The sequence below is a fragment of the Callorhinchus milii genome, unplaced genomic scaffold, assembly GCF_018977255.1.
Source record: "Callorhinchus milii isolate IMCB2004 unplaced genomic scaffold, IMCB_Cmil_1.0 Scaffold16, whole genome shotgun sequence".
Classification (NCBI taxonomy): domain Eukaryota; kingdom Metazoa; phylum Chordata; class Chondrichthyes; order Chimaeriformes; family Callorhinchidae; genus Callorhinchus; species Callorhinchus milii.
Window position 1 is genome coordinate 9140755 of NW_024704757.1, and position 13493 is coordinate 9154247.

The window sequence follows — 13493 nt, forward strand, 5'->3', positions numbered from 1 at the left end:
GCTTCAAAATGCCTCCAAAAGGCAAATTAACTATTCCTGTGTTTTGCTGTGAGTTGGTAAATTGGTATCGTGTTTATTCTGCAACTAAGATGGTTCTGTGTAGATCCAAAGCTTAACGGACTAAGAATTCTTAAGAGTCCAGGATCAATGCATATTCAGTAAAACCGAAGACCACTGCAGGATGAGTTAATGTGAACGTTATACTTCAAATGCATTGAACATGTCTTTTTAATACAACCTGTAAGTTTCAATAGGTTCACCTTACAAATCAGCTATAAAACATCTATGGACAAGTCGTAGTCAATTATACAAGGTTCAAGGATGCGGCAAATGGGAAGGACTCCTGTATCAAACACCAGAAGACTTTATAAACAGGAATTTTGAGTAACAGAATTTACCCAATTTCAGGGAGGTAGAAAATTGATACTTTGATTCAACTTTTATACATTGTTTCTGGTTTGCTCAGCAATTCCAGCAGACCATTGCGTCGCACTATAAATAGCAAAGCCACTCACCTACCCTAACCCTTCATGATCCAAGGGATGGGTCTTGTTCTGCTCAACCAAACCACAAGGAAGTGAAGGAAGCAAAATAATTTAACGAGAGGGAGTAAGGAAAAAGAACCTCTCACTAAGCACACCATCCGTTCACTTCCTTTGAAGAAAAATGCAAGTTGAATATATTTTAAGTAAAAGCAGTGAGTCCTAATTGAAGGTTAAGAATATCCTATGGTACTTTTCCTTAAAAGTTGGGATAGTCCATAAAGACTAGAGCAGTGTCCTCAGGTCCTGTAGATGCCAGTGTTCCTATGCAGGTTCCTTGATTAGAACACGACAAGCAGCAAGATTTTTCCATAAAATGTTTATTTGGGGGCAGTATCACAAGATAATCATGCAACAGCTCAGTAAAAAAAACCTACAAGATAAACCTCCTAATGTTTCAAAAGGATATGAAGAGTGGTAGCTGAGGCCAACGATTCTGAAAGTGATTTATTTGTTCAATAAAAAAATCTGAGATCAAGTCATATGGTCCCCCTTGAATACATGACACTTTGCAATCCACTTTTCAGTTAGTAATATGCACATCTAACATAGGTAGGTTTCTGTGATGTTTACTCCTCTTTTTCTATGCTCATTTATGAACATTTGTCCTTAAAGGTAGAACAGATGGATTCTATCTGAAGGTGGTTTGACCACTGCCTGAATAAAGGAAACCTGTCGGTGGAAATGACATGGCATATTTCATTACATCAGCCTCAGAGACATACATACGTAGTGTTTCAAAATAGGGAAAAAAAATCATGGTTTCAATTTGGAAAATTCAAATAAATACAGTAAAGTGGACTTAAAAAAAACACATTACTGACAACAATTTTGTCTGCCAGGTACCATGCTGCAAATTAATTGGGATAATAATTTTGTCCAAAATAATCTTATTCCTGGTCAACAGTTTAACAGAAACACATTCAGCTATTCCAATCTAAGCTTCCACAGTGTGTTTTTGTAAACTGGTGCAAGTAATTCATCCTTTTAGCATATATTTCTTTGTAGAAAATATATTTTTACATTGTAATAAAAAGGTAAGACAAGATGCAGAAAACAGAAAACTGATGGGTGTGATCCATTGTATACTACAGAAGAGCTGTTGACATTAAATTTAAAATGCAATTCTTAAGTGTAATCCCTTGCTCTCTGTCTCAGGCATCTTACACTCTTGGTAAGTTTTCTGTTGCTGTGGTAATGCTTCCTCTGTCTAGAGATGACCAAGGACACAAGTTCAGGTGATCTTTGGCACTTAAGCTGGTAAACTCAGCTTCTTTCCTTTGAGAACTAGGAAACAAAAGGAAAAATAGCATAGGTCAAAAATTCTAAAACCAATTCTATTTACAGACAACTCATACTAGAGTGTGGTTGTTATATTTCACCCCACTGAGAACATATCTACGCAGTGAGGATAATTACTTTAATTATTGTAACATTATAGAAATTTTGCATCATTAAATATTAAGTAATTTAGCTCAATAAGTGTGTTTTTTCAATTTTCGCTTGCTCTCCAAGTACCTATACTATAGAGCACCCATGTTATAAAATCCCTGCCCTCCATAGGGTTTCCAGTGAACATTTGCTAACCTGAAGCCTTTACACAAGGCACCTCATGCTAGTGAGTTACTAGTGAGGTCATTTCCTGAGCGCTGTGTGCAAGTGCTGTATTTTACATGATTGGAAGGCACCACTTATAATACTTCACAAACGTATTCCAATCGCAGGAAAAAAGTCAAATGATTCAGGAGAAGGTGAAAATTAGAGGAGTTTGTTCACGAGTAATTGAAGTGTACAACACATTCCTCGAAGTTGACTGACTTTAAGACTGCAACGTTGATATGTCAATTGACACATAGCTGGAAGGGACAACAATAAACCACATTTGGAGGAACATGCAACGGACCTGGGGCTTTTCTACACTTTTACCATCAGATCTTGAAACTTTGCACTTGCAAAATACTCAACACCAAACCTGCGAAGCCCACTCACCTTTTGTAACATACAAGTAGAAAAAGTCGCAGTAAAGAATAGTCTGAACCACTCCAGCTACAATAGCGATGAGATCAAAGAAACCCTCAAAGTAGTAGCGCCAGAACCAGTTGACAAGGTACAGGGCGCGGTACAGGCCAAGGAAGAAGAGGTAATGAGTGGTGATGGTCTCCGCTTCACCAGTCTTACTAATCATGAATAGCTGTGGCAGGATTGCAACCGATTCTAAGTAAATAGAGAATGTCCACAGGATCTGAAAATGAAAAGGCATCACTGATCACATGGCGTTGTTGTTTAGTGATAGTTGCATTAAACATTACTAAAATCAAAGCTGTGTATAATATAACAATGGAGCACCAACAGAGACCCATTATTGTAAGCTGTCTCTTATTGTAAGCCCATACACTTGCTCAGACCAAATCTCCATACCTAGATCTCACCAGTTCTGACTCAGGCTCCACTGGCTCCCCATCACCGAACGGATCGACTTCAAGATCCTCACGTTGGTGTTCAAATCCCTTCACTCTCTGGCACCTCCCTACCTCTCCGACCCCGTCTCTCCCCAATCCACCACCCGGCGCCTACTCTCGACCAGCACGGGCCTCCTGCTCGTCTCTCGGCCTCACTATCGGAGGTCACGCTTTCAGCCACTATGCCCCGAAACTCTGGAACACTCTCTCTCGATCCCTCTACTTTGCCCCCACTTTCCCCTTTTTCAAGCCCCGTTTGAAGACCTTTCTCTTCGACTGTGCTTACGGCCACCTCCCCCCCCCACACACACCGGCTCGGAGTCAGGCTCCGCCACTGTTAAGTGATCCGAGACGCTATCCTGTGTGGAGGCGCCATATAAGTGCAAGTAGTTGTAGACCAGGGAGCATCTTCCAATCAAGGGCAACTACCTTGTCCACATCCAATACAAGGGCATCCACAACCTCCACAGATCAGAAATTAGGAAAAGTTAACACTTGTTGGTATTTGCCAAATATAGAATATAAAATCACTTAATATTGTTTCCAGAAAGCATCGCTGAACCAAATACAGGACTTTTAGCAATGAGATGAATAATTTAGCAACAGGAACTTCAGAATGAAATAACCTTAACTTTTAACATTTGCATACAAGTGAAAAATGCTCAAAGGTTCCAAAGAACATAAATGTTCATGGTCATAGATGACTTGCCAGGAGTCTGCACTGTGACACACTGACAAGGAGATCTGCCTGAGCAAAATACATGTGGTTACAAACTATTTTACAATTTAAAGAATCCGGATATTCAGAAATAGAGAATTTAACTTGAAAGAAAATCTTTACTCAATTCTTCCCATCTGTTCATCTGCTGAATGATCAGTTACCGCCAACACTTCACTCAAACCAACCTCACGGCAACCTAGAAGGCAATTCCCACTGGACAAGTGCTCAGTTTCTCAGTGTGACTGCAGTATTTTTTTAATATATTCTTGGGGTGTGGATAAAGCTGGCATGTCAGCAATTATTACACTTCCATAGCTGCCCTAGCAAGGTGATGGGACCTCTTTTTAAACTACCTTGGGACAGTGATAGAACCCCAACAGTATTAGGTAGATAATTCTAAGACTTTGACCCAGGTATAAAGGGATGGCAATTTATGTTCAACTCAGGATGTGATGTAACTCAGAAAGAAGCTCTTTATTTTAAAGAGATTCCAATTTGAAACTAAAGATTTCTCAAAGTTAAGGAAGAAAGTGACAGACCAGATCTGAGAATATGCGGTCTTGTAATTTCCACACAAAAAATGACCTTGATCTACTCAACTGGATTAAGTGCATGGAGACAATAGGAATGCACATGAAAAGTACATAATAGCCTTGAGTTTACAATTAGCTTCAAACAATGGAGGTCTCAGAAATACAGTATTAAAAGAAACCCATTACAGGTAATGTAAAGCAATAGTTACCTCCAGTGGAGAAAAGTCATGGTTGACCAAGAAAGATAATCCACCCACAGGAACAACCAGAAACTCCACACGGAACGTGTCGTGGTTTCCATCATAGGTGGCCTTAAACTTCATGTAGATCAAATACACAGTAGCATAGGCACAACCAATGTAGATAATCTATATGGAAAAACAGGAATTAAATGAGCACAAGATTTCAACATCACAAACTGATTCACTGTACTGCAAGAGTTCTAGTCTATATTATAATCTGCAAGTACATCATTCTCTTGCTGCTTGTGACCTCTCTCTTTTCTCTTCGTAACTAAAAAAATGCTAGTTGAAATACATACACTTGCGAAAGGCTGCAACTGAGCCGGAGAATGGGTAAACAGGGATTATAACCAAGTATTCAATGGTGTAGGCACAATCAATATAGATAATCTAGAACCAGCACAATCATACTGTCCAAAGGTTTGTCAGAGAACCCTGACGAGTTAACGACAATTTCAACAGTTGACAGCGGGGATAAGAATACTTTCAAGGAAGATTTATGTGCATCAACTATTCTAGTACTTGAGCTGACTAGATATTCTAGGATGTTATTCTGCAATTCAGATTTAGTGCCCTTCTGGTTATATAGAGATGTTTTAGCTTCACCAATGGCTCAGATAGGTCTATCCTCAACAGGAAACGAGACCAAATTTTGAGTTGAATGGGAAAAGATGCAAGTGTGCTACAAATCGTCTTTTGATCCCTCGTTAGAGAAAGATCAGGGAAGGAAGAAGAATTCTTATGCCTACTTTCAATGCTATAAAGTGCATATATGGACGCATGATTTGTCCTCACGTTAACAGCCACTTGGGAGAGGAAAGCAAGTAACTGCTTTTCATCAACATACCCACCTTCATGGAACTGTTATAGAGGGAGATGAAAATGGTGAATAGGTCCAGGTATCGAGTGGTGAAGACCAATGCAAAAAGGATCTGACTCTTGCCAGAGATGCCTGTCAAAGAAAAAAAACATAAGGATGAAAAGATACTATAAACAAAAGTTCCAAACTATGTTCAAAGATAGAAACTGAAATAACCAAACTATCGTAAGGGCAAATAAAGCTACTACATTAGAATCCAGTCATAACACTGATTCACTCACTTATAGGATGGTTGGGAATGTGGACCCTAACATTTACACTAAAAAAATCCGAAGTGAAACCATGCACCAAGAGAGTCAGACATGTTTTTGAGGCAAGCAATTCCACATTCAGCAACATCTTAGCTGTGATGTGTAAGAATTGCAAAAAATCTTGCACTGCAAGATTTAACACTCCATGCCACCCTTTACCTGGTCTGTGTAATGTTGGTTATGGGCAGATAATATGATTCAAATGTTATTGTCTTGGATAAAGCGTGTATTGAATTAGTTAACTTTAATGTTAAGCTCATTTAGCAAATATGTTTCCCCATAGAACAATATTGTATCTTAAGCATGTGAAAAATAAACCCCTAGGAAGTTGAAAACTGTTTTTGAGACCTGTTTTGATGTTAAAATCTTCAAATTGCAGCCCTTTTAATACACAGAATGAGTTCTCCAGCTCAGTGCGTTGCTATCTTTAAAATTTTTAAGCCCCATTTTAAAGAATAAGCTGCAAGCAAGAGCAATCTTACGATGAATTGGTACATCTCAAACAACTGACCCAAAAGCCTGATACATCTTCTGATTCAATAAGTAGAATGATCTGAGCTCTATATATCTCTACAAGTTTATTAAAGGAATAACCTTTGTGAGCAAGTTTAGAAACTTACAAGTTAAATATACACAGTATTTGTGCGCAATTGGCTGCCGCAAAATACAGTCAATTCACTTTACAGTATATCCTGTTTGAGACGTCTGAACGACATGCTAGGGCGTTATATAAAATACAAGGATTATTAATCTTACAACTGTGGGCAAGGCAGTGGAGTCAAAGGAGGAAATTCCAGAAGTTAAGGAGCCCATAACTTGTCCACAACGGTGGCAGATAGGGTGGAGAGCAGGAAGCCTAAGTGAGATGATCAGGGAGGTGAGTAGAGGAAGGGGTAGGAAGCAACATAAAACACATGCTGATTTTTGCCTTTCAAGAGTGTGCATTTGTGCTGGGGATAAAATCAACCAAGTCCAGCACCCATTTTCCAGCAGAGCCAGAATTCCACAGATGCACATTGAAACCATAAACATACAAACATGTGGCACATACTCAAGGTATCAAAGGACAGTATTGTTCAGAAACTGATCCCTGCCCTCTTGGGTCAAAGGTAAGAATTTGATTGTACTATCAAAGTAATCTATTAATAACAACAGTCCTGAAAATACTGACATTCTCTTCTTGAGCTGGTACTGAATTTAGCGCCTCACATTAAGTAAAGCAAGAAACAGATTTTACCTTATACAATATGCTCCTTGTAAACTTCCAGTATTTCTTATTTTTCTCTACACATTTACCATGTTGTTGCTCACAGAATAGCTGTAGTCAGTTACAAAGCTGATTTTTATTTAGAACAACTAACATTTCGAAACCTGTCTACTCGTTAAGAGAAACTGAAGAAACCCCTCCCAGATCACACCTTACATAATACTGTAGTTTTAGAACACTAACTATGCATACTGAGGCTTAAGACTACATTTTAACACGGTTCCTTTATTAATAAACAATCCCACTCCCAGAGAACTGAAATAAATATTTGAACTATGTTACAGCCATTCAGCAAAGCACTATTAAAATAACCTAAATTAATGTTGAAGCCATTTGTAACAAGTTAAACTTTTGAGGTTCCAACTTTACTTGGTACTTTGGGGGATTGTCATTATGGCAACAAAACAGAACACACACCAAAAATAATATTAAAGAACCCCAATTCTTAATAAAACGCTATGATTCTAAAAATAGCTCTACAAATTTAGATCAAGCTTATGGACAAACAGAATTCGAGGAATTTCACTGACAACTGGAAAGGGTGGGGAACTCATTTTATTGGACTCAACAGTTGTCAGAGTCGTTCCTATAAGAACAATTTTTTTTGGGGGACAGGCACAAAGATAAGAACAACTAACATTTCTAAACCTTTGCAGAGATCCTCAATAGATTTAGATGTAGCTGTGAGGTTTAGTTTTCTTCCCATTCCCATTTGAGGCTCTTGCTGTCATTCTCTCCTTTCCTCAACAGCCTTTTGTATATTAAGTAGTAAACGGTGCAGCAAAAATCAGCATTATTGCCAGACATTTCATCAATTTGACCTTGATGTCGCTGGGACTTTGTATTGTATGGTAGAAATTAGGCACACTCGGGCATCATTGGCTCAGTTAAGGGAACAATGCCTTTCAATTAGTTTCATCTTATTACTCAATGGTGTTTATGCTTAACTCCCTTCACTTATACCTTTGATATGACATCTTTTATTGCTTCCTTCTTTTGCTCTTGCGTGATCAAGATAACTTCTATTTAATATTCTAGGCGATAATACGCTCTGCAATAATGGACCAACATCAGTAAATTAATTTCAAATTCACAAACCAGTGTAAATAGAAAACATTACCCAAGAAAAAAAATCCCATTTTAATTGCTCTCAAATTACATGAGTATTACATCTATCACTTCCCTACACGTCCTACTATGGAAGCATTGAACCCTAAACAGGCAAACCGATGATCACACGCAGACTTTGTTACTTCTGTAGCCTAAAGTGTTTAGCACTATTGTTCAAATAGTATACTCCCAAAGATTTTCATAAGGCAATAATGAAGCTCCTTTGCTCACATAAGTGCAAATAGGTGGTCTGAGCTCAAACCAGGATTGCTAAGCACCTTGGGATGGGGTGTTATCCCAATGTGATAGGCACTATATAAATGTCAATTTGTACTGTATTATCATGCAATTCTCGTTTTCATTTTGATGTTTTCTCAACCAAGAAGCCATCCTTCCTAATCCCAGTTAACTTTTCTCTCCCCGTAGCCTTTAATACCCTTCCTCTGCAGGCGTTTGTCCAATTCTTTTTAACGCTCAATCAACTCTGTTTTATCAGCCACCCCAGCAAATTATTAAATACCTACAATCCTCTGGGAGGAGTTCATCTGAACCTATTCTTTTATTCCCCAAATAAGAATCTTGCATTTCTCAATTACTTACAATATTTAGAAGTTAAAACGTTCCAGTCTCCACTTCAATAACTTTACAAACCTCTTTGGGTCTATAGGAAATGTAACCATACTGGTGCAATGGAAATCACCATTCATGTATATTGCACGGAAGCTGAATTCTTGAGTTTATTCCTTCGTTGACAAATGAAATTTGAACCTTCTCAAAGGTTGTTTATTACTATGATGTAATATGCATACATGTACTATGCACACAAATACACACTGTTGCAGTTAGTCAATATATTCTGGGGTTTTGGTCAAGGCCAGATCTCAGGGAGTACAATTGCAATCGATACAGCAAAACATTTGTGATACAAGAAATGGGGACATGTGAGGGAAGAATATAAATACAGCAAACTCCATTGAGGTTACTGAATCTCATTCTGCAAGTAAATCACAAACAGCCACTCAAATACTATAGAACAAAACGCACACACTAAATTTCCTGCCCAGTAATAAAATTTCCTGGCAATCGAAGCTCAAACCACAATTGTTACTTGACATCTTTGCATTGTTGAAATTCATCTATCAACTTAGGCACCTGGGAGTTACTACACTTGTCTTCCAGTATTTACCTTTCCTGGTTGGAAGTCAGAGCTCCGAGAGCATTTGTTGGCATAGCAACAAGCCTCACATTTGCACATTTAAATCCCTTTGCAACTCACTGGAAGTGTCATACAGATGGAGACAGAAGCTGAACCAAATACAGAATACCCAAACAACAAAGACTGCAATCCTAGCAAACAAGACCACCTATCTGAGAAACCTCAACTTTTTTTTAATAAAATGCAAGTTATAAATGGTGCAGGAACGCCATCATTCACACGTGTGTAGGCTGAGCCCTGTACTACCTTATAGCCTTGCCTACAGTCTGCACCACTGTAAATTTGTGTATATAATACATAGCGGGAAGACAAGGTGATAAATCTGTAAAAGCTAATGGGATGCCACGTTTTAAAATACACGTAAAGAGGTATTTTACAAAAATACTAATCCTGTACACATCATTGGTCAGATTGCAGTTAGCACAACGTGTCCAGTTCTGGACATCCCACTCTAGAAAATATGTCAAGGCCATAGAAAATACTAAGCTGTTTTCTCTAGAACAGAGAAGGTTGAGAAGACCTGAAAAGTGTTCAAAATTGAGTTTTTTTTATAAGGTAAGACCCCTACTGTCACTATACCTTACAGTAAATATTGTGAAGCACTTTAAGGTATCCAACTAATGTGAAGGGTGCTTATTATAGGAAGAATGTATTTTCAATGATCAGTTAGTAAATAGAGGGCAAAAATGCATTATCATCAAAACTACAAAGAGCAAGATGAAGAAATTATTTTTAACATGTTATTTATTGGAGCATTCCATGTTCAAGCAGATTCTCTAACAGCTTTTAATTTGCCAAACATGTAAACGAAACATAAAAAGGTGTGGGGAAACAGCAGTACAGTGGGACTAAACAGGTAAGGCTTAGAGAGTGAGCAGAAGCAATGGGATGGAAACACTGCAGACAACATACTAAAAACAGCCATGCCCTCTACTCCAAATTAGAGAACGGTAAATACGTATTCACAAATCAAAACTATCTGTCCAGCTTTCTTCCGACTTTGGTGCTCAGATACAACTTCACAGGGACCAGCAGCCCACCACTAGTCTTCAGGGAGAAAAATAAATTGGAACCATCCACCACCTGTTTAATCAATGAGGACATCCCAATCCCACCTCACCAAGCATTCAAACAAATTTGAATTCCGACAGGATAGCAACACGAGCAGGAATAAAATAGTAACACTATCTGGAAACCTGGCTGAATATTTCCTCCTAGCTTGGGAGGCACCTGGAGCGGAACGTAATGAAGACATTTATAAAAGTATACAACTAAAAGGCAAGAAAGTTTCAGACAAGTTACCGGTTCATGTAATGTTGAATAAATTGGGTTTCATTGGGTGAATCTCATTAGCATTAGAAGAAGACCCTCACTGTCTCAAATCAGATTGAGAATATCACAATATTTAACAGCCAATATTTAAAATCTATGGGTTTAAAGATATGCTGATTAAGAAAAATATTACTGCACTACTGTACTTGGCCTTAAATGGTCATGGATGGAGCTTTGGTTTTCTACTCCCTGAATATCTGTGCATACAGCACTGTAATTAAATCCTGCAAATGCACAGATCTGAAAAGAGTCTGCACTCAGCTTTTTTTTCCTCCCCATTCAATATTCACACATCTTTCTCTTCTGACTGACGAGCAAACGGGGTGAGAGAGAGAGAGAGAGAAAAAAAAGATCTGCTCGCTGCACCTACAACCGGCTGCCACGTCAGACCAAGTCAGGGAAAACCGCCGATGGCTTAAAGTCTTCCTGGACAATTCTTTCAAACGGATTAAAAAAAAACATTTTTAAATTTAAAAAAAACCCGACACTGACGGAACATGAAACCGCAACATCAGAAGCAGTGATTCAATCAATCAATCAATCAATGGACATCATACCGGACGTGATCGGTCGTTACTCCCTGCTGATTCCTCTCCATGACATGAAATGTCTGCACTTTATACATACAACACACACGCGCGGAAAAAAAAACCTGCAACAGAAACTAAAGCCCAAACGGATCCTTGCAAACTCGCCGGATAAAAACTGCAGTTGTTTTTTTTTGTGTGTGTGTGTCTGGTATGTGTATGTATGTATGTGGTGTGTATGTATGGTGTGTGTGTGGCGTGTATGTATGTGTGTGGTGTGTATGTATGTGGTGTGTGTGTGGCGTGTATGTATGTGTGTGGTGTGTATGTATGTGTGTGTTATGTGACACGAAAGTGGATCAAGTGTAAATCAAAACCCAAGGGACACAATTCTTGTGAGAGGGAGGGAGGAGGGAGACTTGCAGCACCTTTTTACCGGGTTGCAGGGCAGGTCGGAAACGGCCTCGCCATTTTTCGCGTGAAGTTCTTTTTTGAAAAAAAAATGTGTTTTTTTTTAAAAAATGATTTATTTGTTTGTTTATCGTCGTCACCGCCGGGTGACGGTCCCGGTTCGAAGCTGCTCTGGAGCTTCGAGGAAAAGTTTTTTTTAATATATTTTAAAAAAAGGCCCTCTTCCTCCTGCCATCGACCTCTCCCCCTCCCACCCACACCCCCCCCACCCCACACCGCCCCCTCCCCACAAAACGCAGCCCCATTCACTCTCCGGCGTATCCCGGAGAAGCGCTTCGAGACGTCCCGCCGAAGACGTGAGGGCGCCATTATCCAACGCAAGTGGTTAATTAATGATCGTTACGCGCACCTCCAACGATAACCTTTTTTTAAATAAATATAAATATATATATATATATACACACATAAACCTTTCCCCCCTCACATTTTTTTAAAAAAAAAGTCGTTAAAACAAACGCAAGTGTTTTGATGTTGAAATGCACCCGGGGGTGGGGTGGGGGGGGTGTGGGGGGGTCCAGCTCACCTTCTCCTCATCCCTCATCCTTCTTCTTCTTCTTCTCCCCCCCCCCACCACCCGGGTCTCAAGACGATTCAACCCCCCACTCCCTCCCTCCCTCCCTCCTCTCTCTCCCACCCGAAAGGCTGCCTCCCCTCGACCCCTCTCACCTGCGCACGACCTGGTTTTCCATATCTTCAGCAGGAGGATGATGATGGCCACCAAGTGCGAGAGGTCTCCGCTCAGCCGAAAGATGTTCATGGTGAGAGGAAGGTGCGAGGCCGGGAGGGCGGGCGGGCGGGCGAGAGAGAGAGAGAGAAAGAAAGAAAAAAAGAAAGAAAGAAAGCGAGACAGACAGAGAGTGTGATGTGGGGAATTGGGGGGGGGGAGGAGGTGGAGGGAAGGGGGGGGAGGAAAAAAAAAGGAAAGCGCCTGAGAACCGAGCGAGCGACCGAGCCAACCGACAGAACCGCGGCTGCGAGCGCGCTCTCTCTCTCTCTCTCTCCCCTCTCTCTCTCTCTTCTCTCCCTCCCCACCGGTCCCTGCAAAATGGCGGCAGCGACGTGGCCCGGGGAGGACGTGGCCAACCGCCGCGCGGCACCCTGGGAAAGGGAGGCCTGTCCGTCAAGCGCCCGCCCCGCCCCCTCCCCGCCCCGCCCCCTTAAAGGGGCAGGGCCGCGCCGACACCCACTCGCCGCAGTGTGTCACCCACAACAACAACAACAGCAACAGCAACAAGAAGATTCCATTTATGGATCGCCTTTCACGTCGGGAGGACGTCCCAAGGCGCTGTACCCACCCCACCACACCCCCCCCCCCCAACTTATTGCGGGACACGTAGCGCGCAACCTTTGGCAATCCATCCTCGCTCTTCCACTGCTGCCTCTCTGACCCTTTGCCCATTGCACTTGAGGGTGCGTGGGGTGACGTCGAGTTATTCCAGTGGATGAATGACCTTGAGTGATGATGATGATGATGATAATAATAATAATCCTTGCATTTGATGTAGAGCTTTGTCACGGTCACTGAGACGTGTCAAAGCAGCTTCACAGGATATTCACTGACAGAATCCACGAACTCGAGTTCGTACAGCACTTTGGAACGTCAAAACATCTCAAAGGCTCTTCACAGTAATTGATTCCTATCACGTGTAGTGACTGTTTCTTGTAAGGATAGGTTTTGTGTCCTATTTGTACTGCACATTTAATAAAGGATCATAATCCTTGATGAATCCTTACGTTTGGTGTAGCATCTTTCACATCAGGAGGATGTTTCAAAGCATTTGACACAATATACTGTAAAAGGGTGTGACTGTGTGTTTTGTGGGCGAATGCTTATTGATAGAAGCAATACAGCCATGCCCAATCCTGGTTTCCCATCTTCACACTTGCACCTTCCAGCGAGGATCATTAATCATGGCCAGGAGTGAAACCACTGGCTGGTATT

At 40.7% G+C, this 13493-nt stretch overlaps 1 protein-coding gene across 1 annotated transcript; it reads right to left on the reverse strand.

Moving 5' to 3' along the window:
• Positions 1-846: 846 nt before the first annotated feature.
• On the reverse strand, positions 847-12608 carry kdelr2b (KDEL endoplasmic reticulum protein retention receptor 2b). The gene is made up of 5 exons (XM_042341132.1): positions 12218-12608; positions 5349-5449; positions 4465-4623; positions 2532-2784; positions 847-1829 (listed from the first exon to the last, which is right to left on the reverse strand). Exons 1-5 carry the CDS (start codon positions 12306-12308, stop codon positions 1795-1797), a joined length of 639 nt encoding a protein of 212 aa, XP_042197066.1. The 5' UTR covers positions 12309-12608; the 3' UTR covers positions 847-1794.
• Positions 12609-13493: the final 885 nt, after the last annotated feature.

Coding starts and splice junctions, on each gene's coding strand:
- kdelr2b (XM_042341132.1), bottom strand. CDS start 12,308: ATGAACATCTTTCGGCTGAGCGGAGACCTCTCGCACTTGGTGGCCATC. Junction 5,450..12,217: donor GAAAACCAGGTCGTGCGCAG/GTGAGAGGGGTC, acceptor TTTCTTTGACAG/GCATCTCTGGCAAGAGTCAG. Junction 1,830..2,531: donor CTACTTGTATGTTACAAAAG/GTGAGTGGGCTT, acceptor TTTGTTTCCTAG/TTCTCAAAGGAAAGAAGCTG.